At 54.9% G+C, this 16,553-nt stretch overlaps 2 protein-coding genes across 5 annotated transcripts; both read left to right on the forward strand.

Annotated features, from left to right (window-relative positions):
• The first annotated feature begins 287 nt into the window (after nucleotides 1-287).
• On the forward strand, nucleotides 288-11,958 carry TMEM61 (transmembrane protein 61). 4 transcript variants are annotated; one of them, XM_032118536.1, is made up of 3 exons: nucleotides 288-599; nucleotides 8,899-9,306; nucleotides 11,418-11,958. In XM_032118536.1, the coding sequence occupies exons 2-3, from the start codon at nucleotides 8,960-8,962 to the stop codon at nucleotides 11,761-11,763; spliced, it is 693 nt and encodes a 230-aa protein (XP_031974427.1). In that variant the 5' UTR covers nucleotides 288-599; nucleotides 8,899-8,959; the 3' UTR covers nucleotides 11,764-11,958. The 4 variants fall into 4 exon arrangements, with proteins under 4 accessions (XP_031974427.1, XP_031974426.1, XP_031974425.1 ...); XM_032118535.1 differs by lacking the exon at nucleotides 288-599 and adding an exon at nucleotides 5,436-5,490; XM_032118534.1 differs by lacking the exon at nucleotides 288-599 and adding an exon at nucleotides 5,439-5,490 and having other exon boundaries at nucleotides 8,848-9,306.
• A 1,332-nt stretch (nucleotides 11,959-13,290) lies between these two features.
• On the forward strand, nucleotides 13,291-16,183 carry BSND (barttin CLCNK type accessory subunit beta). Its single transcript, XM_032118334.1, has 4 exons — nucleotides 13,291-13,467; nucleotides 14,488-14,567; nucleotides 14,915-15,157; nucleotides 15,898-16,183. The coding sequence occupies exons 1-4, from the start codon at nucleotides 13,291-13,293 to the stop codon at nucleotides 16,181-16,183; spliced, it is 786 nt and encodes a 261-aa protein (XP_031974225.1).
• The last annotated feature ends 370 nt before the right edge of the window (nucleotides 16,184-16,553 follow it).

The following is a 16,553-nucleotide window of genomic DNA, read 5'->3' on the forward strand; positions in this document are numbered from 1 at the left end:
GAAGGTAACTAATTTAGGCAATGCCTTCCAGCTGTTTCTTCACATGCATCTTTGCAAATGCCTGTTACTCACATTCACATCCCCCTCTTTCTTCCAAATCAGTACAGAGTCTGTTTTTCCCTGACAGATTGAGGGAAGACATGGGAGCAACCTGCTCCTACACCTCCATAGGAGAAATCTCCTGCTAGTGCTGTTTCTTGCAGGCGGAAATCAGGAAGACATCAGGAGTGGGGTCTCCTCAGAGCCTCATACCACAGAGCTAACCAGAGTGCGAGGCAAATTCCCCACTGAGGGAGCTGTGGCCCTGGAGATGAGTGTTGATACCCTCTGACAGCCTGGCTCTGACTCTTTTAATGCCATTACAAAGAAGCTGCAGCCTTTCCCAAACTCACCTCCTGTCATTTCTTGCAGAGTTTCAAAATTGTCTTCAGTTACCTAGAAACCCGTGTAAGAAGATGTAAGTGTTCTGGGTTAAAGCGAGGCAAGGTGTGCGGGCAGAAGTCACAGAGCTCTCACTGGGTCAACAGCTGATGTTGCAGATGAGCTTTGAAGAAAGCAGACAGGTTTTTGGGCACAGCAGGGCAGCAAAGGCATCCCAGGTGAGTATTTCACTGAATTAGAAGGGAATTTCTTACAGGTATCTTGTACAGACTCTTTACGTCTGTGTGCATGCAAGTGTGCATATGCTACATCAAATGTCCTGGGAATGCTGCTCTCCTGGATTCTTAAGTACTTTAGATTTGTAAGTAAGTTAGGCCTGTAAGTAAGTTGCTGTTGTGGTATAGTAAATCCTGTATGAATCCTTTGCTACATTGTTTAACTTAACTGATAACGTAAGTTAAATCTGTTAGGTTTAAGTGCTGTTAAGTTTAAATGCTGTTTATTGAAGTACTGTTGTGCCTTTAGGATGTATTCCTTTTTATCCTTACATTTTCCCATCCTTTTGTCTCCCCCTCCCCAGCCCAGCCTCCACAGAGATAATTTTGGGTTTATTTTGGTCTGGATTGATTAACGTCGGATTTTTTGTTTTCTTTTTTTCTCTCTGTGCTTTAACCACCCAGTAAGTAGTAGAGTGACTACTCTACTTGTTAACAAACTTTGTTGTGCTGTTGCTTTTATATTAAATCTGTTTTTGCTGCTACCTTTGCCGGTGATTCTTTGAACAACCTTAAAACACTCCTTGACAACACTCCTCCTCTCAGCCATTCCTTGTGTCTCTCCTCAGGCTGTCACGCTTCCCACAAAACCTTTGCAAGGTTTGCTGGCAGTGTAATGTCCCTCAGCCACCTCCCAGCACAGCACAGTGATGTGAACAAGGGCTTGTGGGCAGCCTGATGCCGAGGCAGGCAGTGGGATAATGCAGGGGCATTGGAAAAGGAGAAACAGCCGTGGCACATCTGGGACAGGTGTGTGTTGGACACCGAGGGCTCCACACATGGTGGCAACCAGAAGAGCTGCATGGCAGCTCCACCGTTTTTCTCTAAAATTTGTAATTAATGCTGCTTTGAGCTTCTCTTTTGTGCTTTTGTGCTGAAAAATAAACAAAGCCCAACCCATTCCCTACTCCCTGGAGAGCTCTGTAATAGCTGTATGCAGCAGAGGCATGAAGAAGTACCGGGTCTCGGGGATGTCAGCATAGCTGTAGTTCATCTCACATCTAATGCTGAGTTCACTGGGAAGCAAATTTAGCCAGTTTTGTGTTTAATCAAAGTGCTTGCTACTTCTTTGAACATCAGCCTTTGGAATCAAGGATACACAGGAGCTTCAAGCTCAGACATCCAATGTGTGGAGTAAAGCAAACTGCTGCCGTGTTCCAGCAGCCAGGGCAGGTCTCCCATAGCTCTCTCTGCTCAGGTGTGATAGATGTGACTAACATCAAGCTTGACTGAGGAGCCTGCAGGGCTGGAAACCAATGTTTCCTCACTGCAGCTCACACTGCAGCAGAGCTGCAGCAGCTGTGGCGTGTAAAACACGCTGCGTGGTGGGTTACCCATGTGTAACACAACCGTGGTGCCTCTTCATGGAGAAAGAAAGAAGCTCAGACATGGGGCTTCCCCGAGGCAAAAATCTCTAGGAGCTCAGAAAAAGTTTTGTCTGACTGAAGACTGAGCTGAGACATCAGGATTTAACTCTTTTCTGCCCCCATCCCCTGTTAGGCAAATTTCAAACCCTTTGTAGATTTTGTTGGAAAGTTCCTAGGAAGCTCCTTCTGTCCTCATCTGCAACACAGAGATTTCCCTTACAGGAAACCCAAAGCTTTACCATACCTACTTATCTACACAACAGCCCCAACAGGAGTCGGCACCTCAGCCAGGAACTCCTGTACTAACACAAGTCCCAAATGAAGAGCTGAAGGAATTTGAGAACACTGCTTGTCCATAAAGCCCTCTGTGGATGATGCTATCAGTACTTTCCAAGTCCCTTTCCAAGACTTTCCACCACAGCTGTGTTCCTCAGTGTGGTGCAGATTTACAGGCTGCTGGTTGGAACATCATTGCAGACATCAAGCAAATATTTAAGCTTTAATACACTCAGAGGATTTGGGTCCAGTGGCTTGCTAGATGATGGACATAGCTAGTGCAGGAACCACTTCAGAAACTGATCTTAGACAACTTTGTACACCTCTTGCTCTTCTGTTAGAATTCAAACTCAGTAAAAGCCATTTGAACTAAATAATAAAATATATTACAAAGTACATATTATGGTACAAAAAGGACTTTGGCAGTCAATAAAGTCTCAGGGCGAAACCACAGCTGTCTGCAGAAGGAGTACTTCTAGGTGAACTAGCCAAAAAAACAGACACCACTTTGTGGTCAGGGGGATGATCCCCTTTCACATCCAAATGCTTGGCCTTTCATGCTGGAGAGCACAAAGGAGTGCTCCCAAACCCTCAGCTGCCCATGCAGCAGAACCACCACAGAGAGATTCGTGTCAAGCTGCAGGTTCAACCCCAAAGGACACCGGTGAATGTTGCATCATGTGAAGATGTAGGACAAATATTTTCAAAGCTTGGGTTTGCTGACTGGATTAAGTAGGAGTGCCTGAGCCAGTACATCAATCAGCACAACTAATCAGGCATTTTAAGAAGATGCAAATTAAGGCAAAGATAAACATCAGGAGGTTTCTCCTTTGCTTTACACGTGTTGAATGCAGGAACTCTCTCCCATCTGCACATCCTCATGGCTACGTGCTGCAGCCCCTTATCAGCCTGGCAGGCTGCACCCACTCCTGCTGTGCCCAGTGGCCCATGCTAAGGGAAGCACGAGGTGGGCCAGGCCCTGAGAATGGCTTCTCTATGGATCTGGACAACATGGACACCTTATGCCTGCAGAGAAATGACCCCTGAAGCCACATCAGTGCCTCTTTAGTGACTCTGTCACAGGGGGCATGACCAGAGGTGCTTGCTGGGGGCAGCTGGGCGTGGGGAGAGTGTCCTGTGTGCCAAATCACTGATGGACACCTGTGGCCTGGCCCAGGTCCCACAAATAAGGTTTCTGCCAGGGAGCCTGTGCTCTGGACTTGGTGCATCCAAATTCATTTTTGACTTGGTGCTCTTGGTGTCACCCCCCTGTTGTGACAGGGCAGAGGGTCCATGCATCTGCACACACACCCCTACTGGAAAAGCTGACTTTATTTATCTTGATTATACAGTGAAATGCACTATTTTACATGTGATTTGCTGCAGCAGCAAAATTAGGTGAACAGTGAATCAAAAAGCAGCACTTTTTTTGTGCCAGCAGCATTGCTCAGGCTCAGCATCCTTACCTGGGGGAGGCAATTACTGGAACAATCTCTTTCCCCGTTCCTCCTTTGTTCTTGTTCTTGCAGGGGCTGTAACTGTCTTTCATATCTCCTTGTTTTCTCCACTGCAGTTTCACCATACATGGGATGTTTTACATATTTTCCACAGATATTCTGTCTTTATTCTGGAAAAGCCCTTTCCCTGTGCCCTGTGTTGCAGCACCTTGTCCACCAGCAGGAAAGTTCTCGGAGAGGGAAAATGCAGTTTGGCCAAGGTGCTGCTAAGCAGACAGAGGTGCTGGTAGCACTCAGCACTTCCAGCCTCTACTTTGTGGTGGAGAATTTGGCATGGGTTTGTGGCTGCCTGTAGGCCAGACCTCTGGGGAAGGCAGAAGGTTGTGGATGGTTATGGGGCTTAAAAACCAGTGTGCTGGCACAAAGCCACCTCGCTCTGCAGCCCTGTGCTGGGAACAGCATGGAGCTGTGCACTAACGCCACCTTGAAGTGCTTCAGATGCTGTTTGAATCAAATTTCAGTTAAATACAATATCTGAGCAGGTAACGAGCAGAAAAAGTTGTCTTATTGTCCTTCAACAGGGTAACTCCTGATTCACAGTGCCCCCACATCATTGGGTGCTGGCCTTGGGGACTCCTGCCCCATGCTCCTCTCTGAGGGAGACCCAACCTGCTACAAGGCCACTCCTGTGTGAGCCAGCTCTCCATGTGCCTCAGTCTGCCATTTGTAAAACTCCACAGTGTCTGCTGTAAACCTGCATGTTCTCAGCTTGGCTGAGTGGCTTCTAAGCCACTATTCCACACCAGGGCTGTGCATCGGCCCCTGCAGCCTGTGCAGGTAAACCTTGAGCTGCTTTCGAGCTGGTGAGGTGAGGAGCTCCAAGCAGTGCAGGAACAGCAGCCCAGGGTATCCATAGAAATGGCTCTGCCTGTCAGTGATGCTCAGCTGTAGCCCGAGAGCAGTGTGGTGGATCTGTGGATGTGTGAAATGCACAGCCATATCATGGTACGGCAGCTCTTGATCAAATCTGCCTCCAGCTTGTTTGATATCCAGGTGTCCTGAGTGCTGCAGGGTAATGGTTTTAAACTAAAAATTGTATTAGCTATAAAGAAAAAAGTTTTTTTCCAATGAGGCTGATAAAACACTGGCATGGGTCGCCCAGAGGGGTGGTGGATGCCCTATTCCCAGAAAAATCCAAGGCCAGGTGAGGTGGGGCTCTGAGCAGCCTGATCTAGTTGCAGATGTCCCCGCTGGTTGCAGGGGAGTTGGACTACACGGCCCTTAAATGGTCCCTCCAAACCCAAACCGTTCTGATTCCATGAACGAGGGCAAGGGACAATTTCAGCGTTTGACAGAGAGCTGAGGAGAACTAAAGTGGTCACAAAGCAAGGCTGGGGCAGAGACCCTCCTGTGCTGCAGCGTGGCTGTCCCACGCACAGGACAGCAGTGATGTCCCCAGGGCAGGGGTGTCCCAGCCGCAGGGGACCCCTCACGGGCCCTGCATCCCGAACTGCCGGGAGCGCCGCGCCCCGACGGGACGGACCGGGAGCAGGAGCGCGCTGCGGGGAGCCGGGAGCCGCCCGCCCGCCCGCCGGGCTGTGCCGTGCCGGGAGGGAGCGCCGGTCCCTGCCCGCCCCGAGCCGCCGCCGCCCCCCGCCCGCCCCCGGCCCCGCCCGCCCCGCGGGCCGGGCTCGGCGGAGCCGCCGCTCGGCCGGAGCGGGGCTGCCGGCGGCGGTGAGTACGCGGCGGGGCCGGGGCGGCGGGGGGACACGGGCACCCCCCGGCTGGGCGCTGTGCCGGGCGGGACAGGGGCTGTGCCGGGGGACAGACCCCCGCGGGTGCCGCCGGGGACGTGGGGCTCAGGCATCGCCCCGAAGCCTGGCTGAGGGGAGACATGTGCCCTCCTCTGTCCGCACCTGCCTCGGGAGGCTGAGCACGCCGGAGTTCTTGGACGTTCTTCCCAGGCATCACTGTTACTTTGCTTTGAATGGGAACCAAACCCTCACCGATAACTATCACAACAAAATAGCAAATTCGGATAAAGGCAGGAAGGGATCTCCCTAAAGACATGCTCACGCTTTGGTGCATCTCTCCCCGGCGTTCTTCTTCTGTGATTAAAGGTCTCCAGCCCCGCTTGGAAGGACGGTCTGTGAGTGCCGTGGAGGGACGGGTGTGGAGGTGGATTTCTGCTTGATGGCGGTGGGAGAGGTTCAAAACTCTTTTCTTTTCTCGTGTTGCTTGAAAAGAGCGTTTTTCTGAGTAATGCTTAGTAGACCCTATGAATCACCATCTGCATAACTTTATATGGGGGCTGCTATTCTCAGCATTTCACTGGAACTATGTAAACTATCAACAATCTTATCTGTTTGTACATGCAACGTGCAAATCTATTCCCTGGAAAACTAGTTCAGAGCAGGTCAAAGGAGGAGACAGAGCAGAGCAAAATGTCGGGGTGGCTCGGAGCGTGGAGAAGGGTGTTTGGGAGCCGGCAGCTGCCGTGGTCGGACGGGCAGCCCCTCCGCGAAAACTTGTGCTGGGAATGCTCATGGGCAGGGAGAGCTGCTGTGCAGATGCTGAGCGCCCCGGGAGCGGCGCCGAGAGAGGCTCCGGGAGCAGGGACGCGGGTCCTGCTCCAGCCTCGCACATCTCTCCTTGCCTCTGCTCCTTCAGACTTCTCTTCCAGCGGTCGGTGTGCTGAGAAAACACCGTGGGTCTTTCAGAGAGGCTCAGGAGAGCTGTGCCAGGCCGAGAGGGGGCTTGGCAAGGGGACGGTGCGGTGGCAATGTCACCCAGCGGTGGCAATGTCACCCAGCGCGGCGGAGCTGCCCCCGCACAGGCGCTGCGGGAGCACGTGCGGGGAGGCTGGGGGAGCTTTCAGCGCGCTGGATTTGTCAAGAGAGAAGAGTTTATTCTCTCGAGCTGTCAATCCATCATCTCCCAGAGGCTTCTCCACCTTCCCTCTGCCTCCCCCTCACTGCCAGCGCTTCCAGATGTGCTCAGTGCTGGAGGCTGCAAAATTTCCCGTGCCGAGGCAGGGGACTCACAGCGTCTCCTAAATCTGACCAGGGAATTCAGAGCATCTCCCAAAGCTCACCAGTCTGACCCCGGAACGAGGAGAGTGTTGACTGCAGGAGCTGAACATTTCAACTCTTGATGCTGGTTCAATCCAGGATTTCGGTTTGGAGTGACCTGACATTTCCATGCAGTACGATTGAGAGCTTTGCTGTAGGGGGTTTTTTTGGGTGATTTTTTTTTTCTCCAAACAATATTGGCTGAATTTTTTCTGTGAAAATGCATTGCTATCCAAAGGAGCTGCATTCACAGGTCAGTAGGGTCCTTGCGCTTTCCTGAGCATCTCCTGCTGCAAGGCAGCCTGAGTCCAGCTCTTCTGTTGTGTCCTGCCCACGTTCAGTGATGGTTTGGGGATGCTGATCCCTGATGGCATCTAATACCATCTCCAACAGCCCCTTCTCCATCTCAGCTCAGCCAAGCCCCTGCCATTCAGGAGGGAGCACCCAAACATGCCCCCCATTACAGAGGGAAGCTCTGCCTTTTCTCAGCCCAGGAGCATGACCTCCTTCCCAGCAGGTGGCCACTGGTCACCATGAGCCTGGACAGCAATTTGGGCTTGTGACCCTGGGACAAGCCCGGAGTGAGCTGTTGGGGCTCCCAGTCCTGCAGCTTTCCTAAATCCCGCTTCTCATCAGATTCCTTCATTAAATGTCGATTAGATCAGATAGTGTTTCTTTCGCTACAAGGTAATTTGGCTTTCCATTTAGTCAGCCCATCTGATAAATAATGGCTTGAAATAACATAATTCCACCTGACCTTGATGACACCAAGTCCATGCTGGACTTCTGCTCCCTGCCCAGCTCTGGGTCTGCACTTTCATATCTCAGGGTACAATTTAAGACCCCTGTGGAGGAGATGAGCCCTGCCTGGAGGAACGGAGACCAAAGCCACCACATTATCTTCCTGTTACTGACACACAGGCAGAGTGATGAAGGCAGAGGTGACAGCTGAGTGTGGGTCATCCATCTGTCCACCCACTTCTGCTTGAGCTCCTCCTCTGTCCTGGCCATCCTTCACGTGCAGGTTCTCCACTGGCACTTGCCACCACGAGAAACCTTCACAGTGGAGTCACTCAGGACTGAATCTGTCTGGGAGTGTTGGTGCTTAACTCCCACATGGGCCAAAGCTTTTTGTCCACTGAGAAGTGGGAGCTGAACCTGCGTCTTCTTGCTGGGCAGTGAGCAGGGCCAGGGGGGACATGGTGGGACCTCTCTGCCCCCTTGGTTAGTTGGGAGCTGGGGATGCACAAGCTGAGGGAACAGATGCTTGCTGTTTGCTGGAGAAAGTCACAGGGACTGAGATCAGAAACCAGTTCCCCCTCCCCAAGTTTTCCAGCACCAGGGAAGCATGGTTGCTTTCTGCATGTGACATTTAGCTGAAAGGAGTCACCCAGCAGAAACATGCGGCACTAGCTCATCTGTTTGGTTGTCAAACCAACCCAGACCACCCTGATAGGGCAGGTGAAAGTGGTGATAACACCTTCGGGGTTGGTCTTGACAGAAGAACTTGAGAAGGTCTGCACTGGAGCTGACCCAGGGGAGTAAGATTTTGTGTGCCAAACCTCATGTAGATGAAGATTGAGCAGATTTTTCCAATGTCATCAGCTCTGGAGGAGAAAACAGGCACACTGATAGTTCGGAAGCGATGACATCTTAAATTTATGTCCCTCTCTCTGACCTCTTCCATAAGCCATGCTTTGAAAACCCAGGAAACCCAGCTGGCATTCCTCCCAGTTTGGGAGGAAGTTGAGAATAAAACCCAAAGAGAAGAGCTGTGAAAGTGCCCGGAGCTGGGGTGTCCATCCTGCCCTTGTGGGAGTGCTATGTGATTCCTTGAAAATCAGGATGTTCTTATGAGGCTGTTGGGAAGTTTATGGGTGCAACCTGGTGCTGACTTTGCTCTTCCCAAGGGCTTCCCATCTGAGATGGTGGAAATGCCCCTTCTGATGGTCAGTAATAATGGCTAAAGAGGCTGCAACCCCAGGAGAGGTTCTAACTCAGTCATTTTCTCCTCTGGCAGGTCTTCCATGAGTTTCTCCTGCTCAAACCTGGCCCCCCTCTTGTCTTACAGGACGTGGGGTCTCTCATGCCTTGCCTCACTCTTCTCCCCTCCTAAAACCTCCATCTGAAGGATGGCAGCCGCCTCTTTCCGCTACGGCCTGACCATCACGGGGGCCGTGCTGCTGGTGACAGGGACACTGTGCTTTGCCTGGTGGAGTGACGGGGAGGTGGGCTCTGGCAGCGGGGCTCGCCTCCTGCCTCCCCGGGAAGCCGAGGCCGTTCCCAGCTCCTCCTCCTCCAGCGCCCTGCTCCGCTCCGTCAGCTTCTTCTGCTGCGGCATCGGTGGCATCCTCCTCATCTTCGGCCTCCTCTGGTCCGTCAAGGCCAACGCCAGGGTGGTGTCCCGGCGCTACCAGTACCATTTCCCCAGGGACCTGCAGTACTTCACGGCGGAGCCTCCGGAGAAGTGGAACTGCAGGTGGGAGCCACGTCCCTGCCAGTGCTTGGGTGGGCAGAGGTGGAGGGTGGGCTTGGCTGTCCCTGAGCCTAAACCTGTTCCCAGCCTTGCTCGCTGGTGAACTCACAGGAGCAGCAACACTGCTCAGTGCTGTCCTGCTGCTCCCCGAGCAGATGCTCCTACTCATTAATGTCACCCCGAGCCCCCGCAGTCCTCTCCCCGCCCACCCCCTCTGTGGCCACGCTGGCTGTGCCCGTGGCCAGCTCGGCTGCATCCAGGTCTCCTCGCCCTGCAGGGCCATCACGTGCCGAGGGACAAATCTCCTTAGCAGGGCCACCAAGCAGAAGAATACATTGGTTTTCTGGCAGAAGGTTTGGATGTGGGGGTGAGGAGAGGTCACTCAGAGCTCCAGTCATGGTCTCCCAGGTCTGCAATGCTCTGTGAGATGGAGGTGTTTATAACATCTTTAATGGAAGCAAAATCTTTCTTACAAGGGAGTTAAATGAAAAAAAAAAAGGGAAAATAATCCTTGGAATGGCAACAAGACAGGAATGTAGGCAGAGGGTCATTTATGAAGCCGATTGTAGGGTATGGAAAGACTTCTTGCCCTGCCCTGAACTCCTCTGCTGCTTTTCGGGTTCCCTGAATCTTCCAGTGTGAGCCTGAGATTTATTCCCACTTCTTGATTTAAAAGGTTTTTTGATCAAAAGGGTTTTTTTTTTCCAGGGACTGCTATGGAAGCAGAGCCAGCCAGCCCTTCCAAGTGCTGCTTTGTGGGGTCACAGCAAAGATCTTGGCTCCAGCATAAATCAGGCTCTGGGGAAAAGCAGCACTAAAAGAAACTCTTAAGAACATTAAACCATAAAAACACAGTTGGAGTGGGAGGCACGTTCCTGGTTCTCCAGGGGTTTCAGTGCCCATCTGGATATCTGTGAGCTTGTGAGCCAGTGTGGGTATCTGGGGGGAGGCTCCTTGTCCCAGGGAGGGACTTTGCTGTGCCCCTGTGGGGAATGTCCCCTTCCCTGAGCTCCCAGCTCCCATGCTGGGTGGGATGTAGCACTGCTGGTGCTGCAGCAGCTCCTCCAGCCCCAGCAAAGCATCCTGTGCTGGGATAAATCCCCCTCTATGCGTTTCCAAGGCAGCATTCCTGTGCAAGCTGAGGCTGTTTGGCAAAATCCCTGGCGCAGAAGCCCAGGGCAGCTTGTCTGGGACAGGGATCTGCCAAGTTCAGCATGGAGGCATCCCTGTGGAGCACATGGCTTTTCCTTTGGACCAGTTGTGCCCTCCTGTGCCTGCTGCCTCCCCACCCCAGAGGGCTGGGTTTCATCTGCAATGATGAGTTGCTTTCACAGCATTCCCAGCTTTGGGACTGCGCCGTTCCATAGGGTGCCAAGAAGGGCCATGTGCAGGGCAAAGGTTGTCCGGAGGTTTTCCCTGTACACAAGTTGTGTTTGCTCAGCAAAGCTCTGCTGGAAGTGGCACTAGGCTTGGCCAGTGCAGGGAGGGCTCTGGCTGGCACAGGAGTGGTGTTTGACCACAGTGACCCAGGGTGCCTGGTGCTTGTCCAGGTTCTTGTGCCAAACTGCTCCCTCAGCTGTCAGCAGCCTCTGCTCTTCTGGGGTGAATTAGGGGTTAGGCATGATGAGGATGCACTTTTCCCTGTGGGACCCTCTTGCAAGACCTCCGTGGATGGCTCTGCACCCCCATGATGTCAGGAAGCAGCTGACATGGTCACCCCTTGACCCTGAGCATGCAAAACCTGCCCATGTGCCATCCCCAGCACAGATGTTAATCATGCTCAAGGATTGGGGCTGGTGGGGTGTTGGGATGCTCCAGCTGATGGATGCTGAGATGCTGCAGTTGGCGGGACACTCAGATAGCTTTGGGTGACAGAGTACAGGAATCCTACAGTTGACAAGTGCTGGGGTGCTCCAGTTATTGGGTGCTGGGGTGATCCAGTTGTTGGGTGCTGGGATGCTCTGGGTGATGGGATGTTGGCATGGCTGTGGTTGATGAGCGTTGGGATGCTCCAGTTGGGTGCTGGGATGCTCCAGCTGGATGCTGGGATGCTCCAGCTGGGTGCTGGGATGTTGACGATATGCACTGCTGGTTTTTTCCCTCTTCCCTCGCAGCACCTGGGACGCCAGCGCCATCCCCACCTATGAAGAAGCCCTGACCTGCAGACCTGCCCACGGCGCCCCGGCCTACGTGCAGCCGCCGGGGAGGAAGGAGGAGCTCACGCCGCCCCTGTACCGCTACCTGGAGGAGGACGAGGGCTGGCAGGGCGGCCGCCGGCGCAGCTCCTCCGACAGCGCCTTGTTCCGCCCCAGCCCGTCTTGGCTGGACGCGCCGCACCCCGAGGAGCCGCAGGCAACGCCTCCCCCCAGCTATGAGAACATCAGCGTCCGGGGGTCTGAGCTGGGGCAGCCCGGGCCGGGACTCTGCGGGTGGCTGCCCAGTCCCTCAGCTTTAAACTGAGCCTCTTTCCTTGTGGGGGTGAGAGGAGGGTGGGCGAGGAGTGGGAAGGGTCAGCCTGGCTTGCCTGGCTTTCCGAGCGATGGGTCTGGCGCTGCTGGGATTGTGGGTCCTGCGGGGGATGTGTTCGGAGCGTCGGGGGTAACTGGCATGTTTGAAAGCTTTCATATTTTTAATAAAGCCACTGCTGGTTTCAGAGGCTTTGCATTTCCTGCTCTGGCCCGCCCTGGGGAGCTCCTGTCAGGCCGGGGGCTGCCCACTCAGTAACGAAAGCTGCAGCAAAGAGCGAGGAATCTGGCCAGAGAAAGCCCAGCTCCGTCTGCACCATTCGCTTCTCTGCCTTTGCAATGCCCCTTCCAGCCCTGTCTCCATCCCTTCCATCTTGCTTCCTTAAGTCCTGACTTCCCACGCCTCACATCATGCGGTGTTGGAGATGCTCAGTGGGTCGTGCCTGTGGTCAGAGCATCCAAGCGCACTTGGCATTTCAGGCAGCCTCCTGTAAAAGCCATCCTGAGTGGCATAGCCCCCTCCCTCCCTGCTCTCTGCGGATGGCTGTGCAGCCTTGCCCATAGGAAAGGCCAGCTGTGGCAGGGGCTGCTGCCAGTTCCCGCATCCCACCAAAGTAAAGGGCTGCCCCGGACCCCCTGCAGCCCTGCAGGGCTGCACAGCGGCTGAGGAGCCACAGCCACGTCTAAGATTCTGTTTATAATATAATTATTTGTCATAAGCCAGGTGTATCAAGGGAATAAAACGAGGGAATAAATCAAGGAAATAAAACAAACATTGTCTGGCTGTCGGATGTGTGGTGGGAAGGTGACACCTTTAAACACCCCAGCTCCGAATTAAGTGAAAACAGGGCATAGGGATACTCTGTCTTCATTCCCCCTGGGTGGACCAACCTCAGTCCATCCTTTTCTGGCTTTAGTGCCCTCTTCACAGCCCACTTGCTGCCCAGTGAGGCAGCCTTAGCACTCGGCCACAGCAAGGCAGGGTCTGTTCCAAACCCACTGGCCTCCGAAAAGACCCCAGAGCACTCCCTCTTTTCCTGTTGCAGCCCCACAGCCCCTGAGAACATGCTGGGCCCTGGCATCCCTCTTATCTGGGGCTCTGCCAGCTCTGATTTATGACCAAGTCCAGCTCCAGTGCCCAGGGCTGGGAAAATCCCAGCAGGACCAGCTGATCTCCGGGTCCCCACCTCTGCAGCCGTGCTCCCCTCTCCCTCCTGTCCCTTCCCCGGGTGTGGGGTCCGGCTGAGCGTGCCTGCAGGGAAGGTTACCCGGACACGTGCCAGGCGGCTCCACTGGAGTGTGAACGGCGGGTCAGTGTTTGCATTCATTACAAACCCATTAAAAACTGGCTGGCTCAGCCCTGGGCAGGACCAGCTCAACGTGCAGCTGATCCTCAGCTCCTGGCAGCCTCCAGAGAGAGAAACCACTCCTTGCCTCACCCTGCAGGTGTGCTCAGCAGGCAGCAGCCGCAGGTGAACGGGCTTCCTGGCACCTCTCCTCCTGCCTCTCCCACCCGGAGCCCATGGCAGAGGAGAAGACTTTCCGCTATGGGTTCATCATCTTGGGGTTCTTCCTGGTGATGACGGGGATGTTCATCATGAGTGTGGAAAAGCCCCACATCTACATCACCTTCTGTGTCCTGGGTGTCCTGCTCGTAGCCGTGGGCATCACCTGGAGCATGTGCCAGTGCTACCCAAAGGTAGGATCCATCCCGCTGCTGAGCACTCTGGGGGGCTCAAGGGCTCAGCTGGGTTTGGGGGACTTTGGCTGCTGTGGATGTGTAGCCTCAGGCTGTGCCTCAGCTTCCCCAGAGGAAGCCAGCTGCAGCAATCTGGAGGGGGAATTGTTGGTTTGGGAAGCTTGTGCCCTGCTGATGCCTGCAGGATGTGGCCACTCTCCGTCACCCCCTGCACAGCCTAGACTTAGCTTTCAAACAGGCAGCAGGGAATAATCCCAAGGAAGTAAACTTATGTTCATCTCTCCCATGGCACCCTTTCCTTGGGGTCTGGGGCTTGGCAGGCTCCCACGACTTCCAAGAAGGGACTGTCGTGGCCATGGAGGTTGGAGGGTCCCAGCCCCCCTGAGCCCAGCCCTCACCTGCCAGTCTTCTTGGCAGAGGGCACTGCCAGCACAGAGGGCAGCCACGCGCCCTTGCCCTGGGAAACGGGTCTGGCAGAAAAGGGTTTTTTTCCAAGGAGAGGGCATCTGTAGGACTGATCTGGGCACTGCTGGATGGCCTGTCAACAACTTGGCTGCCCTCCAAAACGTGGGGGAGCGACCTCAGGGCCTGGGAGCAGCTGGGACCTCTGAAAGCAGCTGTGTTCTCTGGGACTGGGGTGAAACAGAAACCAGCTCCCCTCATGGCTGAGCTCAGTCCTGGCTAGGAGGGAGAGGTGGCTTTGCCACTGTGCTCGAGGCTCAAGGATGGGACACCCTCGATGTTGTCCCTGGCCACTGAGCTCCCGTGTGGGCCTTGGGGACATGTGGGATGCCACAGGGGGAAAGGCACTGAGAGCAGGGCTGGGCTGGATTCATTCAGGGCTGGGCTGGATTCATTCATTCCTTACTGATTTCCCTCAAAAAAGCTATTTCCAAGCAAAACATCCAAATATGGTAGGAAAACCACCCAAACCCAGCTGAAGGGACACTCCAGCCCTTTTCCCCTATGAGGGCTGAGGGCCCCCGTGATGCCCAGGCTCTGCCTTTCTTTTCCCCCCAGATAACGTTCATCCCTGCGGACCTCGAGGCCAAGCAGTTCCTGGACCGCAAACCCATGGTGCTGCCGCAGAAGGACACCCGGTGGGTCCCACAGTGGGGTGATGTGTGTGCCCTGAGGGCAGGGCCTGAGACTGGGGACAGCTGCACCGATTGCAGCACAAAATGCCAAGCAGGGATCAGGGTGGGAGAGGCAACGGCTGCCTGAGCCCCCCGAGGCTGAGCTTGAGTGATGCTGGGGGATGCAGAGCATCCAGTGATGTTCCTGCAGGCATCTCCTGGCTCTGCTGCTGGTGTGGGCAGTGATGTGGCCTTGGTGGCCTCTAAAGCCACTTCCTCACGTGATGGAGCCCTGTGCGCCTGTGCTTGAGCATCTCCCAGCTCCATGAGGTCCAGGACTGCTCAGCACCCTGTTATCCCTTTGCCTGCAGCTTGATTGCCCCCTGCCCCAACCAAGAGGCCACCAGCACCTACGAGACGAGCCTGCCGTCCTATGACCAGATCCAGAGGCAGGTGGTCAGCTCAGCTCCACTCCCACCCATGGCCCAGTCCAGATCCCGCAGCTGCTCCCAGTCAGCCGTGCAGGCCAAAGCAGAGGTCCACCGAGAGTTGGGGGGTGCTGGAGACCCCCTCCAAGAGCTGGGACCTCGGCTGGAAACAGCAGAAGGCAGCTGGTATGTGATGCCTGTGGGGTTGGGGTGGCACCGGTGGCATGTGGGGTGAAAAGGGGGGGGAGGGAGAGGGGGCAGAGAGGTCTTTGCTGCTCTCACAGCACTGAGCCAGCCCCCAGACCCTTGGCCCCACTGGAGCCTGGATGGTGCCTCAACCCACGAGGAGTCTCTGAACCAAATTATTTCCCAGGAGGAAATGTAGATGGCCTTTGGTTGTAATTTGCATTTTGATGTTTGCATTTTGCTTTTATTTAATTTTATCAGTATAAACAGTGTCCCTCACCAGAATAACCCCAAAGTTTCTGATCAGACTTTGATAGAAATGAGATGCCCAGTACGTGACCCTCAAACCAGGTGCCACATGTGATGCCCAAGCATTGGTTTGGGAGGTCCCAAAGGGCTCTGCAGGTGATGGGGATCACTGTGCAGGCTCGGGGCATAGGACTTGGGCACCTGCCAAAATGTAGCTACAGCTGGGATGGGTGCACTGCTTTCCCCTCGGGATGCAGGAAATGCAAAGACAACCACTACTTCATCCCATGGGCAGCAGGAACCTGGCAGGCAGGTGTCCCCATAAAGGCAGGCACCAGGGGCTGGGATAGGGACATCCCAGGGCGCTCCAGCCACCCAGCAAGGGGACTGGTGATGCTGGGATGCTGCCTGAGCAGCGCTCCCGCAGCCACGGGCTCCGGGGGAACCGCAGCTCCTGCCCAGCCGTGTTTGGTGTAACCCTGTCCCCGCAGCCCCGCCCGGCCAGCCCCGGGGGATGCTCCGCTGGCATCCCTGCTGGAGGAGATGGACACGCCATCGCTGGAGGGCTCCGTGCCCGGCAGCCCCACGCCACAGAGCCGGACCCTGCCCTCCGCCGCCCGCTCCGGCCTCACCCCGAGCAGCTCCTCGGCGGGGGGAGAGCACCCCGGATCCACTCGGAAAGGCCCTGGGGAGCAGGATGACCTCTACTACGGGCTCCAGGAGGAGCCGGATGCTCTGCTCAAGGATAGCGACCGCCTTTTTGAGCCTGAAAACTGATTTCCCCGGGGGAATGGCCACTTGGCATGGACTCCTCTCGTGGAGGGGACACACAGGTCACAGCCTGGAGGGAAGGGGGCTGTCCCTGAAAGCGCAGTGGCCCCGGTTCCTGCCTGTGCCTGTGCCATGCTGCACCCCTTGTGCACACCCAGCCACTCAGGAGACTGTTACTCCCCCAAAACCAAACAGGGAACTGCCACCTCCCTAGTTCCACTGCATATGGACAAGGCTTCCTTGCTGGAGCCCTTTGGGTGGGCACAGAGAAGCTGGGCTGGGCAGGATCTGGGCTAAATACTGTTCTTGGGAAGGGATAGGATTGGGTGTGCTGCTTGGAACAGGATCAGGTTTGGGTAGGTAAAGATGTGCTCAA

This window comes from Corvus moneduloides, chromosome 9, assembly GCF_009650955.1.
Source record: "Corvus moneduloides isolate bCorMon1 chromosome 9, bCorMon1.pri, whole genome shotgun sequence".
Classification (NCBI taxonomy): domain Eukaryota; kingdom Metazoa; phylum Chordata; class Aves; order Passeriformes; family Corvidae; genus Corvus; species Corvus moneduloides.

Coding starts and splice junctions, on each gene's coding strand:
- TMEM61 (XM_032118536.1), top strand. CDS start 8,960: ATGGCAGCCGCCTCTTTCCGCTACGGCCTGACCATCACGGGGGCCGTG. Junction 9,307..11,417: donor CCGGAGAAGTGGAACTGCAG/GTGGGAGCCACG, acceptor CTTCCCTCGCAG/CACCTGGGACGCCAGCGCCA.
- BSND (XM_032118334.1), top strand. CDS start 13,291: ATGGCAGAGGAGAAGACTTTCCGCTATGGGTTCATCATCTTGGGGTTC. Junction 13,468..14,487: donor TGTGCCAGTGCTACCCAAAG/GTAGGATCCATC, acceptor TTTTCCCCCCAG/ATAACGTTCATCCCTGCGGA. Junction 15,158..15,897: donor GAAACAGCAGAAGGCAGCTG/GTATGTGATGCC, acceptor CTGTCCCCGCAG/CCCCGCCCGGCCAGCCCCGG.